General features: G+C 46.3%; 1 protein-coding gene across 1 annotated transcript in view; it reads left to right on the plus strand.

Moving 5' to 3' along the window:
• The window catches only part of GFUS (GDP-L-fucose synthase), a 37,233-nt gene that overhangs the window by 7,097 nt on the left and 16,376 nt on the right, over positions 1-13,760 (plus strand). The window contains exons 2-3 of the mRNA XM_089684004.1: positions 9,319-9,471; positions 13,204-13,318. Of these exons, the coding sequence (XP_089540130.1) occupies positions 9,329-9,471; positions 13,204-13,318 (258 nt within the window). The 5' untranslated portion in view covers positions 9,319-9,328. The remainder of the gene's footprint in view (positions 1-9,318; positions 9,472-13,203; positions 13,319-13,760) is intronic.

Here is a 13,760-nt window from a genome sequence, read left to right on the forward strand (position 1 = left end):
ACAAACTAGTCTTGACATGCCAACCCCTACAGCTCCTCCTCCTCCTTCATAGATTCAACAAGTTAATCAAATCCTTTATTAATAATATGATTACAGAGAGGACAACTCCATGCTGGACGATGGCATTGGGCCATTCATTTTAAATATCCTTTGCTTCTGCTTAAATTATCCGAGAAACTGTCGAAATTGGCCAACGGCATTGTTGGCCCCATATTTGGTGACCTTGGTCTGCATGCATTTCTAGAAAACCACTGCTTCCACTTTGGCGCCAAGTATGATTAGCCCCTTCCCTTGCCCCTCCCCTCACCAATTTTGGAATGTTCCCAGGTATGCTTTTCTACTCTCCCCTCCTCGTGATTTATTGATGAACTATATGCCGTGTATGGAGGGGTTGTCCTCCTGGTCACTGACTCTCCTTTTGGGATTGCATATATAAACTTTAGAAGTTGGAACCACACCTGTTATTGGTCATGTCCCCCTCCCATCTCCTCCCCTCCCCGCCCCTCTCCTCCCCTCCATATACATAGACACTGATCAGTCATAATATTATGACCTAGTCCATATAAATAAAAAATAAATAAAATGATCCACAAGTGACAGTCTGTGAAGGTCTAAGTGAAGCTAGCATCAATCAAGATCCAGTTGTACCACATGGAACTTCCTGTCTGTGACAGACCGGAAGTTCCGTGTGGCACAAAGAAGAGGAGACATTGGTGGAAGTGGCAGCAGAGGAGCGATTCACTTTTAGAGCCCTTTTGGATCCAGCCTATTACAAGTATCCAGAGAGGGGAGTTTCTGACATAAAGGGTTCCACATCCACCCACCCCTTAAAGGGGCCTCTGGCTGACTGGATCCATTACCATCTGTGAGCTCCAACACCTGTATCCAGAGGGAGGATTATCCTTGACCAGGATCACATCAGACTCCTAGAGGGGGACCTCTACTGATTTATTCAATGCGTATTAACATTACGCATCTGGTGAGTGCGTATTCCTACCACACTATTTGGGAGCACCGACACTGGATCTTGATTGATGCTAGCTTCACTTAGACCTGCACAGACTGTCACTTTTGGATCATTTTATTTATTTATTTTTTATTTATATGGATTAATTATGTATTCTTACTAGCGCTGCACTTTATTATATATTTTATTGATGATGTTTTTTTATTGGTTACCTTTAGTGCAATAGCTGATACCCCTGGAGCGGTCACTTTTATTTCCATTTTTTTTATAATATTATGACCACCCACCACAACCCTTCAAAGCAAGGACTCCACTAGACCTACGAAGGTATGCTGTGTTATCTGGCACCAAGCCATCAGTAGCAGATCCTTTAATTCTTGTAAGCTGTGAGGTGGGGCCTCCGTGGATTAGACTGGTTTTTCCAGCACATCCCATAGATGCTCGATAGTTTTGAGATTCTGGAAAAATTGGAGCCCAAGTCAACACTTCAAACTCGTTGTGTTCCTCAAACTATTCTTGAATTCATCAGACCAGGCCACCTTCTTCCATTGCTCTGTGGTCCAGTTCTGATGGTCACGTGCCCATTGTAGTCGCTTTTGGCTGTGAACACAGGTCAGTATGGGCACCCTGACCAGTCTGCGACTACGCAGCCCCAGGCCTTGACAAATCCCAGGCACCAGGTGGCCATGGTGACTAGAAATTGTGTCCTGGTGCCTGGGCTTTTGTCAGCCATCCACTGTCAGGCGCCGCTTCACTGATCCAGGGATTGGAAGTCCCTACGGCTCAATCTCCTATCCGTACCACCCACCATAACCCTTCCAAGCATGGACTTCCACTAGACCTACTAAGGCATGTTGTGGTATCTGGCACCAAGCTGTCAGCAGTTCCTTTAATTCTTGTAAGCTGTGAGGTGGGGCCTCCATGGATTAGACTGGTTTTTCCAGCACATCCCATAGATGCTCGATAGTTTTGAGATCCTGGAAAAATTGGAGCCCAAGTCAACACTTCAAACTCGTTGTGTTCCTCAAACTATTCTTGAATTCATCAGACCAGGCCACCTTCTTCCATTGCTCTGTGGTCCAGTTCTGATGGTCACGTGCCCATTGTAGTTGCTTTTGGCTGTGAACACAGGTCAGTATGGGCACCCTGACCAGTCTGCGGCTATGCAGCCCCAGGCCTTGACAAATTCCAGGCACCAGGTGGCCATGGTGACTAGAAATTGTGTCCTGGTGCCTGGGATTTTGTCAGCCGTCCACTGTCAGGCGTCGCTTCACTGATCCAGGGATTTGAAGTCCCTACGGTTCAATCTCCTATCTGTACCTCTTACTGCACGAATACATTAAGGGGCAATCTAATTGGCCAGCATCTTCAAATGAACGGCGCTAAACAATCCAAACCTATGTAGGTCACCCTGTCAGTGCTGGGATTTCCGGAGGGGTTTCAAAAACCTGGCCCGGTGAAGCAGTGTCCTGGTGCCTGACAGCCATACACAACAAACCGCAATGCTCTGTGTGATCTGACACCTTTCTGTCAGAACCAGAATCCATTTTTTCAGCAATTTGAGCCCCAGTAGCTCTTCTATTGGATTGGACTACACAGATCAGCCTAAACTCCCCCCCCCCCCCCCCCCTCCATCGATGAGTCTTCACCACCCCCACCCACCTCCCTCGATGAGCCTTCACCACCCCCACCCACCTCCCTCGATGAGCCTTCACCACCCCCACCCACCTCCCTCGATGAGCCTTCACCACCCCCACCCACCTCCCTCGATGAGCCTTCACCACCCCCACCCACCTCCCTCGATGAGCCTTCACCACCCCCACCCACCTCCCTCGATGAGCCTTCACCACCCCCACCCACCTCCCTCGATGAGCCTTCACCACCCCCACCCACCTCCCTCGATGAGCCTTCACCACCCCCACCCACCTCCCTCGATGAGCCTTCACCACCCCCACTCACCTCCCTCGATGAGCCTTCACCATCACCCCCACCTCCCTCGATGAGCCTTCACCATCACCCCCACCTCCCTCGATGAGCCTTCACCATCACCCCCACCTCCCGCGATGAGCCTTCACCATCACCCCCACCTCCCGCGATGAGCCTTCACCATCACCCCCACCTCCATCGATGAGCCTTCACCATCACCCCCACCTCCCTCGATGAGCCTTCACCATCACCCCCACCTCCCTCGATGAGCCTTCACCATCACCCCCACCTCCCTCGATGAGCCTTCACCATCACCCCCACCTCCCTCGATGAGCCTTCACCATCACCCCCACCTCCCTCGATGAGCCTTCACCATCACCCCCACCTCCCTGGATGAGCCTTCACCATCACCCCCACCTCCCTCGATGAGCCTTCACCATCACCCCCACCTCCCTCGATGAGCCTTCACCATCACCCCCACCTCCCTCGATGAGCCTTCACCATCACCCCCACCTCCCTCGATGAGCCTTCACCATCACCCCCACCTCCCTCGATGAGCCTTCACCATCACCCCCACCTCCCTCGATGAGCCTTCACCATCACCCCCACCTCCCTCGATGAGCCTTCACCATCACCCCCACCTCCCTCGATGAGCCTTCACCATCACCCCCACCTCCCTCGATGAGCCTTCACCATCACCCCCACCTCCCTCGATGAGCCTTCACCATCACCCCCACCTCCCTCGATGAGCCTTCACCACCCCCCCCCCACCTCCCTCGATGAGCCTTCACCACCTCCCCCCACCTCCATCGATGAGCCTTCACCACCTCCCCCCACCTCCATCGATGAGCCTTCACCACCTCCCCCCACCTCCATCGATGAGCCTTCACCACCTCCCCCCACCTCCATCGATGAGCCTTCACCACCTCCATCGATGAGCCTTCACCACCTCCATCGATGAGCCTTCACCACCTCCCCCTACCTCCATCGATGAGCCTTCACCACCTCCATCGATGAGCCTTCACCACCTCCATCGATGAGCCTTCACCACCTCCCCCTACCTCCATCGATGAGCTTTCACCATCACCCCCCTCTCCCCCACCTCCATCGCTGAGCCTTCACCCCCCCCCCCCCTCCCCCACCTCCAACGATGCACCTTCGGCTTCCCCATAACCCTGTTGCTGGTTGGTCAGTTCTCCTTCCTTTTCCTTGGACCCCTTTTGGTTGGTCCTGACCACTGCAGACCGGGAACATCCCACGAGAGCTGCAGCTTCGGAGTTACTCTGACCCAGTCAACTAAACATTACAATTTGCTCCTTGTCAAGTCCCCCAAATCCTTACACTGGTCCATTTTTTTTTTTTTTTCTTTTTTTTATCTGCTTTCAACTTCAAGGACAACATGTACACTTGCTGCCTAACATTTCCCACCCACTTTCAGATATCTTTGTAACAAGATAATCAGTGTTACCTGTCAGTGGTCATAATCTTATGGCTGATTGGTGTATATGATATGGGGGGGGGGGTTTGATACTGATAACCATTTCTACAATAAAGCAGACAAACTGACTTTATTATATCTTTCTTGTTGCTTTTGTGATTCCATCCCGCTGATTTATCCAGTTGGAAGTTTAGAAATGTCCCCAGATTACATCACTGACCACCTGCACAGTGACCACAGTTGGCTGCCCTTTGTGCTGTGCTGCTGTAGGCAGGAGCCTGGTGTGTCTACATACTTATTGGTAGAACCGGTTGGGCAGCCTGTCGCCTCTTCCGTGTTCGTGTGTTTCCCTTTTCCTGAATGACTTGTAGGTGTGTATGTGGCTATTATTCTCAGTGTTTGTGTACATCATCAATGCCAACTCAACCTCAGCCTCATGCTTTGCTGGGTTTTTCGCCTTCCTCTAGATCAGCTGTGGGTGGAGGATTATTACTTTTTTTTTTTTTTTTTTTTTACTTTGGTTGAACTGGATGGACTTTTGTCTTTTTTAAGTCAGACTAACTATGTAACCTTTTTAAAGTGTATCTAAACCCAGGAAAATTCATGGCAGCATTTATTGCAGCTTATTGGTGCTTAGATGTGGTGGCTGCATTTGTTTTCTATTGTTCCAGGCTTTTTTTTTTGCTGTACTTTCACCAGGTGATCCTACAAAGAACACCCTTCATGTCCCTTGGTGTCTACAATCATTGCACCCCAACGCAGTCGCCTTACCCCCCCCTCCCCCTGGGGCGCTCCAGCGCAGTTGCCTTCCCCCCCTCCCCCGGGGGCGCTCCAGCGCACTCACCCCCCCCCTCCCCCGGGGGCGCTCCAGCGCAGTCGCCTCCCTCCCCCGGGAGCGCTCCAGCGCAGTCGCCTTCCCCCCCCTCCCCCGGGAGCGCTCCAGCGCAGTCGCCTCCCCCCCCCCCCCCTCCCCCAGGGGCGCTCCAGCACGGTAGTCTTTCCACCCACCCCCTCCTTCCGGGGCGCTCCCTGGAGCTGTCCCTTGGCATCCTTGTGTACAATACAGGGCTGCTAACCCAGAGGCTTTGCGGGAACAGTTGCATGGATGAAGGAGAAGGTTTCCTACCCTTCCTGTCCATCAGCCAAAACAAAGTGAGGGAATCCCCGTTTGTCACCACAACTGGAAGAATTCCCCTCTGTTCCTGTTCCAGTGAAAACCCAAAATTGGGGATTTTCCTTCACTTTCATTGATATTGATAAACAGGAAAAATAAGAGGGGTTGACTCTCCCTAACGGGGTCACAGACCGCAATAAATTCCCAGCAGGGGTTCTAATCCAGCTCCACCCGTTCCAGAATTATCAAATGTTTTCCCCTCGGTTATATATGAAGTGGAACTCCGCTTTTGTGAGAAACCAGCAAATGAAAAAATATAAAAATAATCTAGTGTATACAATTTCTACACAAGTCCTATTGCAATGGAATGTTAATAAAAATGGCCGTTCCTTTCCAATCTGCAGCGCTGTCATTTTCTATAAAATGCAATAAGGTGGCCTGGAGGACTTCTGTATATAGAGCGCCTTCCAGATACAGCGTGTCATTTCCTCCTTGTGTCAGATTTTGGGCATCCCCTGCAACAAATATGTCATTTTATGGTGAGATACTCCCAAAAGGGAAATCCGGTCTAAAGGGATGCAGACCCTGCCACTTTCCTCATTAGAACCCTGCAGGTGCAGCAGCTGATTGATAATTTGTAAAGTCACTTCCATGCACATTCACACTGCACATGGACACAGACAAACAAACCGCTATTTCTTCAGAATAACAAAATGTAGAAATCTGCAACAAAGTATAACATCTCTGCAATGTACGTGGATCACCCAGAGGGGAGGGCTTTTTTTTTCTCAACAAAAGTGGACTTGCTCTTTGACCACTTGCCCTCCAGAGGATTCCCCCCCCCCCCCCCTTCCTGACCAGGCCATTTTTTGTGATACGGCGCTGTGGTACTTTATTGACAATTGCGCGGTCATGCAACGCTGTACATAAAATGTATAATTTATTTTTCCCACCGACAATTTAAACAAGAAACAATATTTTTGACTTTTTCCTAAGAAACCTCCAATAAAAAAAATTTAAAAATCAAATTTCGTTACAAATTTAGGCCAAAATGTATTCTGCTCCGTGTCTTTGCTGAAAAAAAAATTCCAATAGGTGTAAATTAATCGGTTTACATGAAAGTTATAGCGTTTATAAATGGTGTGTGTATATATACTTTATTTTTTTAATTTTTTTTTTTATCTAGTAATGGTGACGATCAGCGGCATCCCCAGTGACACCAATACGGTGATCAGTGCTAATAAAAAAAAAAGCACTGACACTGTACTAATGGCACTGGGCAGGAAGGGGTTAACATCTGGGGCAATCAAAGGGTTAACTGTGTGCTGTGTGTTTTATTAGGGAGACATACTGTGCAGAGAAATACAAAGCAGCATGTCCTTGCTGGCAGGAGAGAGACCTGTGTTGTTTATACACAGATCTCTCCCCTGTCAGCCAACGATCACCGAGTCCCAGCCAGGAATTGCTGGCCGGGACCCAGTGATTGACATCCCTAGCAGCGCGAGTAGGGCATGCGCGTGTATGTGTGTGTATATATGTATGTGTATGTGTGTGTGTGTGTGTATGTATATGTGTATATATGTATATGTGTGTGTATATGTATATGTGTATATATATATATATATATATATAAAAAATTTGTGCAGCCGTGCTGCCCCGTAGCACTACTACTGCTATAGGGAGGATGGCAAGTGTTTAAATATTACACCTTGTCTCTTTTTTTTCCTTGATTTAACAAGCAGTCAACTCTTGCACTGTGGGGGATCCAACTCCACGGGTGTGGTGTTTTTTTTGGTTTTTTTTTTTTGTTTTTTTTTTTTTTTGAGTTGGGCTTTAAACTTATGCAGGCCATACACAGGTCGAATTCCGAACTAATTTTCTTTATAGACTCAGAATTTTTGTGCATTTTGTAATCCGGCGGCGCCACCATCGATTTCGAAATTTCAACCAACCAAGCCTTCAATTTTAGATAATTAATCAATATAATAAATCATTAAAATAAGTGCATAAATTATTCGTGTTTCCCCTTAATAATAAACAAAAACACCCAAAAGTCCATGTGCTGAAAACATAATTGAATTGTAGAAGTAAAAAATAAAAAAATATGAAAAATGAAAGTGCCAACTTCTTTTCTTCAAAAAATATTTTCACCTTCCACCAGTGCACACACCAACATTGAATACACTCACCAGAACTTGGTGAGTAAAAGACCTTTAAGGAATTTTAGGGATCCTAAACCCTCTTTGGTGCCACGCTAGGGAAAATCTTCACCCTCCGAATAGACTCCACCATCCAACCAAAAGAAAAAAACTCACATAGCATAATATTGTCACACAATAGTAACTTATTCCAAATAGAGATTAAGGCCACTCACATGTTAATCACTTGCTAAAGGCATGTTTATTATGTGTAACAGGCTTCAGTTCCAGCAGTAGTGGGAGGAGCAGCCTCTGTAATTATCCTGGGAGGTGGTCTGACCAATTAAATTGGAGGGGAGGGCATTACATTGATATTTAAGTGAGTGAGGACGGGAGATGGGTGTCTTGATAACGCCCTATGGGAGGGGCGAAACGCGTTGACGCATTTCCGGTCCACACTCTATACGCCTGACGTCATTTCCGGTGAGTGGAACGCACGCGGAGCGGTGCGTTCCAGCGGCCATCTTGGTTTACTGTTTGGTCTAAGAGGAGTTTTGTCCTTGTTCCATTGTGGATGTGAGAGTCCTGGAAGGAAAAGGTTGTATATCTGCTGGAACTGAAGCCTGTTACACATAATAAACATGCCTTTAGCAAGTGATTAACATGTGAGTGGCCTTAATCTCTATTTGGAATAAGTTACTATTGTGTGACAATATTATGCTATGTGAGTTTTTTTCTTTTGGTTGGATGGTGGAGTCTATTCGGAGGGTGAAGATTTTCCCTAGCGTGGCACCAAAGAGGGTTTAGGATCCCTAAAATTCCTTAAAGGTCTTTTACTCACCAAGTTCTGGTGAGTGTATTCAATGTTGGTGTGTGCACTGGTGGAAGGTGAAAATATTTTTTGAAGAAAAGAAGTTGGCACTTTCATTTTTCATATTTTTTTATTTTTTACTTCTACAATTCAATTATGTTTTCAGCACATGGACTTTTGGGTGTTTTTGTTTATTATTAAGGGGAAACACGAATAATTTATGCACTTATTTTAATGATTTATTATATTGATTATCTAAATTTGCGCTGTTTATTTATATTTATATTGTTTGTGTTTTCACGATTGGCACAGCAGCATTTTTAGAGTGTTATTTGGAAAGTTTTGGCGCAGGAATAAGTTTTCTTGTATAAGCCTTCAATTTCACTTTGTGTTGCTCTAGAAAAGAAATTTTGTGGTCAAGAATTTTCTTTTCTTTCCAAGTCACAACTCGCGCTCGTTTCTTTTTCATTTATATTTATCGTACGATTCTCCCGTCATTGATTCGAAATTTAGTTTGTTTTTCAAAAAATCTCCAACACTCCCGATCACTCAAATTCGATGGACAAATTGGCTGTTTCTGTGACCCACTAATGGTGCGAAATTCAAAGGAAAATTCTTAGAAAAGATTTTCGAAAGAAAATTCTTTCGGAAATTTGACCCGTGTATGGCCGGCTTTAGTCTTCAAAGCAGAACTAAACTGAATCTGAAAATGGAAAGCAAGTAAATCTAATCTACCTTCCAATCTATTTTCTAATGCTGGGAGGATCGGGATTACAAATGGTTCAGGTTGATTGACCGAGTTAAATTCGGCTTTAATTATTCCTGTAATTCCTGATGTTTGCTGTGGAAGGCGGAGCTTTTATGTCCTCATTGGAAGGAACTGAAACACTGAATTATGTCTGTTATCTTTTCTTTTCAATGCAGGGCAGATAAGATGTCGGAGAAGAAGCCAAAGAGGATCCTGGTGACCGGTGGTTCCGGCCTGGTGGGGAAGGCTATTGAGAAGGTGGTGAAGGACGGAGAGGGACGTCCTGATGAAGAATGGATCTTTGTGGCCTCCAAGGATGCCGATCTGAAGTGAGAATAAAACATTTAATATTTTTATGATTTATTCATGGATTTATTGGATATATGGATTTTTTTACTGTAGCATATACGAGAGAGGACTGTTAGAGACTTTGCAAGCGGTGCAGGAGACAGCCAAGGACTGCAAACATGGAGGCATTTGGAGAGTACGTCAACTGCATCCCCTTTACTTAGGCAGGGAAAACGCTGGCTGTTGGGGCTTTGAGGGCCACAGCATAGGTATGAAAGGGTCGCATTATTCTCCAGCTGCAGATATTCTAAAAGGGATTTCCGCACCACCATACAGGTCTTAATATTGTAAATTTTTGTTTATTAAAAATCTTACAAACAACATAGTTAAAAAACATTTACATATATACAGAATAAAAAAAAATAAAGTTAAAAAAAAAAAAAATTATGTATAATAATATTTAAACAAAAATGGCTTACTTCAGCATAAAAAAAACACAGAAACAATCCTATTTTACTATTATCCTCTTTATAATGTATCTCAACAAAGCCTACCGTCACCTAAACCCCCCCCCCGAGGCTAAGAAATGATTAAACATTGATCCCATGCATGCCGCCTTTTTAAAAAAAAAAAAAAAAATCTGATCTTACAAAAATTTAGGGGACGTGAAAGGACAGAAAGAGAAGCCACGCCCCCAGACTGACAGACAGCAGCTACGGGGATCTGACATTCCTCCACACCTTAGTCCAGGCTCCTGGCCGCCACCTGTTCTTCTCAAGACCCCGAATCTTCCCAACCTCACCTAGAATGTTGTGCACCACCACCTCGACAGGAAGGACTTTTTTGCAAATGGAAACCTGACACCGTGCATTCCACGTGTAGTAACAGACTACTAAGCTAACTAGAAAAAGTCTCAAAATCAAAGTCCTGGTGAATTTGAAAGGCCACGTAAGACCACTCCGCGTAACTCAAGCGGGAAAGGGATCCCCAGAGCCCCACCCACCCACTTGTAGACTTCTATATTGAAGGGGCACTGAAGCAAGAAATGGTCCATCGTCTCCTCCACCCCACCGCACTCCACTCTTGGACAACCACGGTTAGGTCTTATTATTGTAGTACCCTCTAGTTTGCTACTAGAATAGTGTAGTGTATTGTAGGCAAAATCATTGTTTGTGACTCAATTGTGTGAGTCTGTGATTGAGGTCGGGTTATTGCAGGTCAGCCGGATGAATTAAAGGATAAGTTCATCTTTCATAACATGTTACACCAGATGTTACGGTCAGACCAGCCCACGCTCCCTCCCCGAATCCCCTCTTTGACAGCTAGCGAAGGGATCTTTTCCCCACTTGCTAACTGTCAAATTAAAAAAAAAAAAAAAAAACTGGCCGTGCGTGGCTCCGCCCACACGGCCTCATCACTCATTTACAGTCCTGTGTGAATGAGAGACTACAAGTCCCAACTGCCTTAGCAGTTGTCGGCTTGTAGTCCTCAGTGAACTACCACGGTGATGTGAAGCGCTGTGGTAGTTCATTCATTCCTCCTGTCAGTATGTACGGGATGTATTATTATTTTTCTGAAAGGTGAAATTATCATTTTAACAGTTGTGGTTCTATCCCATCCTCCTGACTCTGGAGGACCATAGCACCTTCCAGAAGTCTGTAAGCAGGAAGGGGTGGAGAGCTAATCTGCATGTTTATGGAAGTCCGGCCAATCCCAAGTTTGGGGGCCCTGGTAGAATGGTGGACAGGCCCATAAATATGGGAGAGGAGACGGGTGGAAAATGGAGTGCTGAGGAGACTGTTGGTGCTGGGGAGGGGTCCTTCAAATCACCGTGGTAGTTCATTCATTCCTCCTGTCAGTATGTACGGGACGTACGAGCAAGTAGATATACTGACAGACCTGCAGGAGACCTGCATGTCACCAGCAATCTGCTACCGGCAGACGAAAAAAAATAAATGCACATTTTTTTATCTGCAAAAAAAGCGCATTTCTTATTTTTTTTCTAAAAGTTGAGCGTCTCCTTTTAACAGTTGTGGCTCTGGAGGACCATAGAACCTTCCGGAAGTCGGTAAGCTGGAAGGGGTGGAGACCTAATCTGCATGTTTATTGGAGTCCAGGCAGTCCCAGGTTTGGGGGCTCTGGTAGAATGCTGGACAGGCCCATAAATATGGGAGAGTCAGACTGATAGAGGAGACGGGTGGAAGATGGAGTGCTGAGGAGACTGTTGGTGCCGGGGATGGGTCCTCTAGGTCTGGGGGGCCAGGCTGGGCTCAGGAGGATATGTTCAGCAGTGTAGCATGAATGGGATTGGGAGCTGGAGCAGTGGGAGCAAAGAGGACAGATCGAGTACAGCAGCACCCTCTGGGTTCCAAAAGGAGAAAGACTGCCATAGCAAGCTGTCCAAGGAAAGGGCTGGGCTCAGTCGTCTATACTTTGTCTCAGGAGATCTTCTGAGAAGCCAGGAGGGCTGGAAGTGTTTGCAGTCTAGGTAACTGGGAGTAGTTCTCTCCGGGTTGAGAGAAAATATACCTGCATGTAGTCATGAGAAGTTAAGCTGATTGATTTTTTTTTTTTTTTTTTTGAGTCCCTCGCCCATAAAGGGTAAAGGGCAGTCGCTACAGTTCCACAACGACAAACAGCTTTCAAGGAAAAGAACAGTCCAAGATCTGCCTTTGTACATAAGAAGGAAGCTGTCTCCCCGTTTCATTGATTCAAGCCAACTGGGCATCCCATAATCCCTATTTCCCTATCCAAGTTGAATTCCCCTAAAAAAAATGTAAAAAAAAAAACAAGCCTATGGACTGATTACTTTCTCTTGGATGTGTAATAAATACCTGCTGCCTGGCTGTGCAGAGAGTGCTTAGGGGTATCCACAACACAGCCACCCTCAAGAGGGTAGCGCTACATTAATAAGTGGGGTTCTTCACTTCTCCCGCACAGCAGGAACCACCTCACCTGTAGTGACTGAGTCTCTGTTTCTACAGTGACAGGTTCTCTTTAAATCTTGGTCGCAGCAGAGGTTTGTTTCCTCATGTCCATGCTGCTCCCCTGATGACTGGTGGGGTAATGATAAAGAAGCATCAGGAGAGGTAGAAGAAGCACAGATCCAAAGAGAGGATGCAGCAGAAGCACGGAGATTCTTGCACTGCAGCTCCTCAGGTAAAGCTTTACCTTCAGGAAGGAGAACAGTAAGCAGGAACTGTGATCTGATGACTGGCGGGGTAAATAGTAAAGGTGGTAGAAGCACAGATCCACACAATGGATGAAGCAGAAGCAGGGGAGATCCTTGAACTGTAGCTCCTCAGGTACAGCTTCCTCTCCAGCAAGGAGAAAACCATGAGCAGTACAGTAGTGACATCACCAAATCTCACGCCAAATCTGATGAGGCTAGCAGACATAGGCAGCAGTGCCTTAGATGATCTCATACTGCGGCTATACAGCTATGAGGCTATAGAAAAGGTGCCTAAGTAAGTACAGGTAACTAAGTTACAGGTAGCAGGTGCCTAGAACAGGTAACTAAGTGCATAAGCACTCTAAAAGGTGAATCAAGGGCCCTGATTAGGTACAAATAATAATTTTCCTTCTCATGTGGCACATCTTCACTTCAGAAGGTTAGGTCTACCAAAGGGTCGACACGGTCTACCAAAGGGTCACCACTGTCAGCAAACCTATATTATCTGATATTTCCTGTGGGATCATTCTTACTCTATTGGTTGTCATTCGGTTGTCATTCTGTGAACAGGCTCCTCAAATCTCCACCTCTTGTTCCCCAGGAGCGCTGCAGACACCCGAGCATTGTTTGAGAAGCACAGACCCACCCACGTCATTCACTTGGCAGCCATGGTGGGAGGACTATTCCGGAATATGAAGTATAACCTCGATTTCTTGGTAAGGCATGGCGGATATAGCGTGCAACTCCTGTATGTTCAGATTTATTGGGGACATAGAATATTGATATGAAATCCATATGAATAATGCCCTATGGAGATGATTTTTGAGAAGAGACCTCTACAGTATACAGCAGTGCTCTCTAAACTGCGACTTTGCTTGCCTTTATCAGGCCCCTGGGACACTATTCCTCCCCCGATACAGGGAAGTATTCCTTCTACACCAACAATTGGGCATGATTCGGCTCACTGACACCCATGATGGGGGGGCTAATCCTACCACTGACCCCCAACAATGGGGCACTATTCTTCCCACTGACACCAATGATTGGGGGATTATTCCTCCCACTGACACCAATGATGGGGCACTATTCCTCCCACTGACACCAATGATGGGGCACTATTCCTCCCACTGACACCAATGATGGGGCACTATTCCTCCC

This window comes from Staurois parvus, unplaced genomic scaffold, assembly GCF_062004578.1.
Source record: "Staurois parvus isolate SC_StPar_1 unplaced genomic scaffold, SC_StPar_1.0 ptg000333l, whole genome shotgun sequence".
Lineage (NCBI taxonomy): Eukaryota > Metazoa > Chordata > Amphibia > Anura > Ranidae > Staurois > Staurois parvus.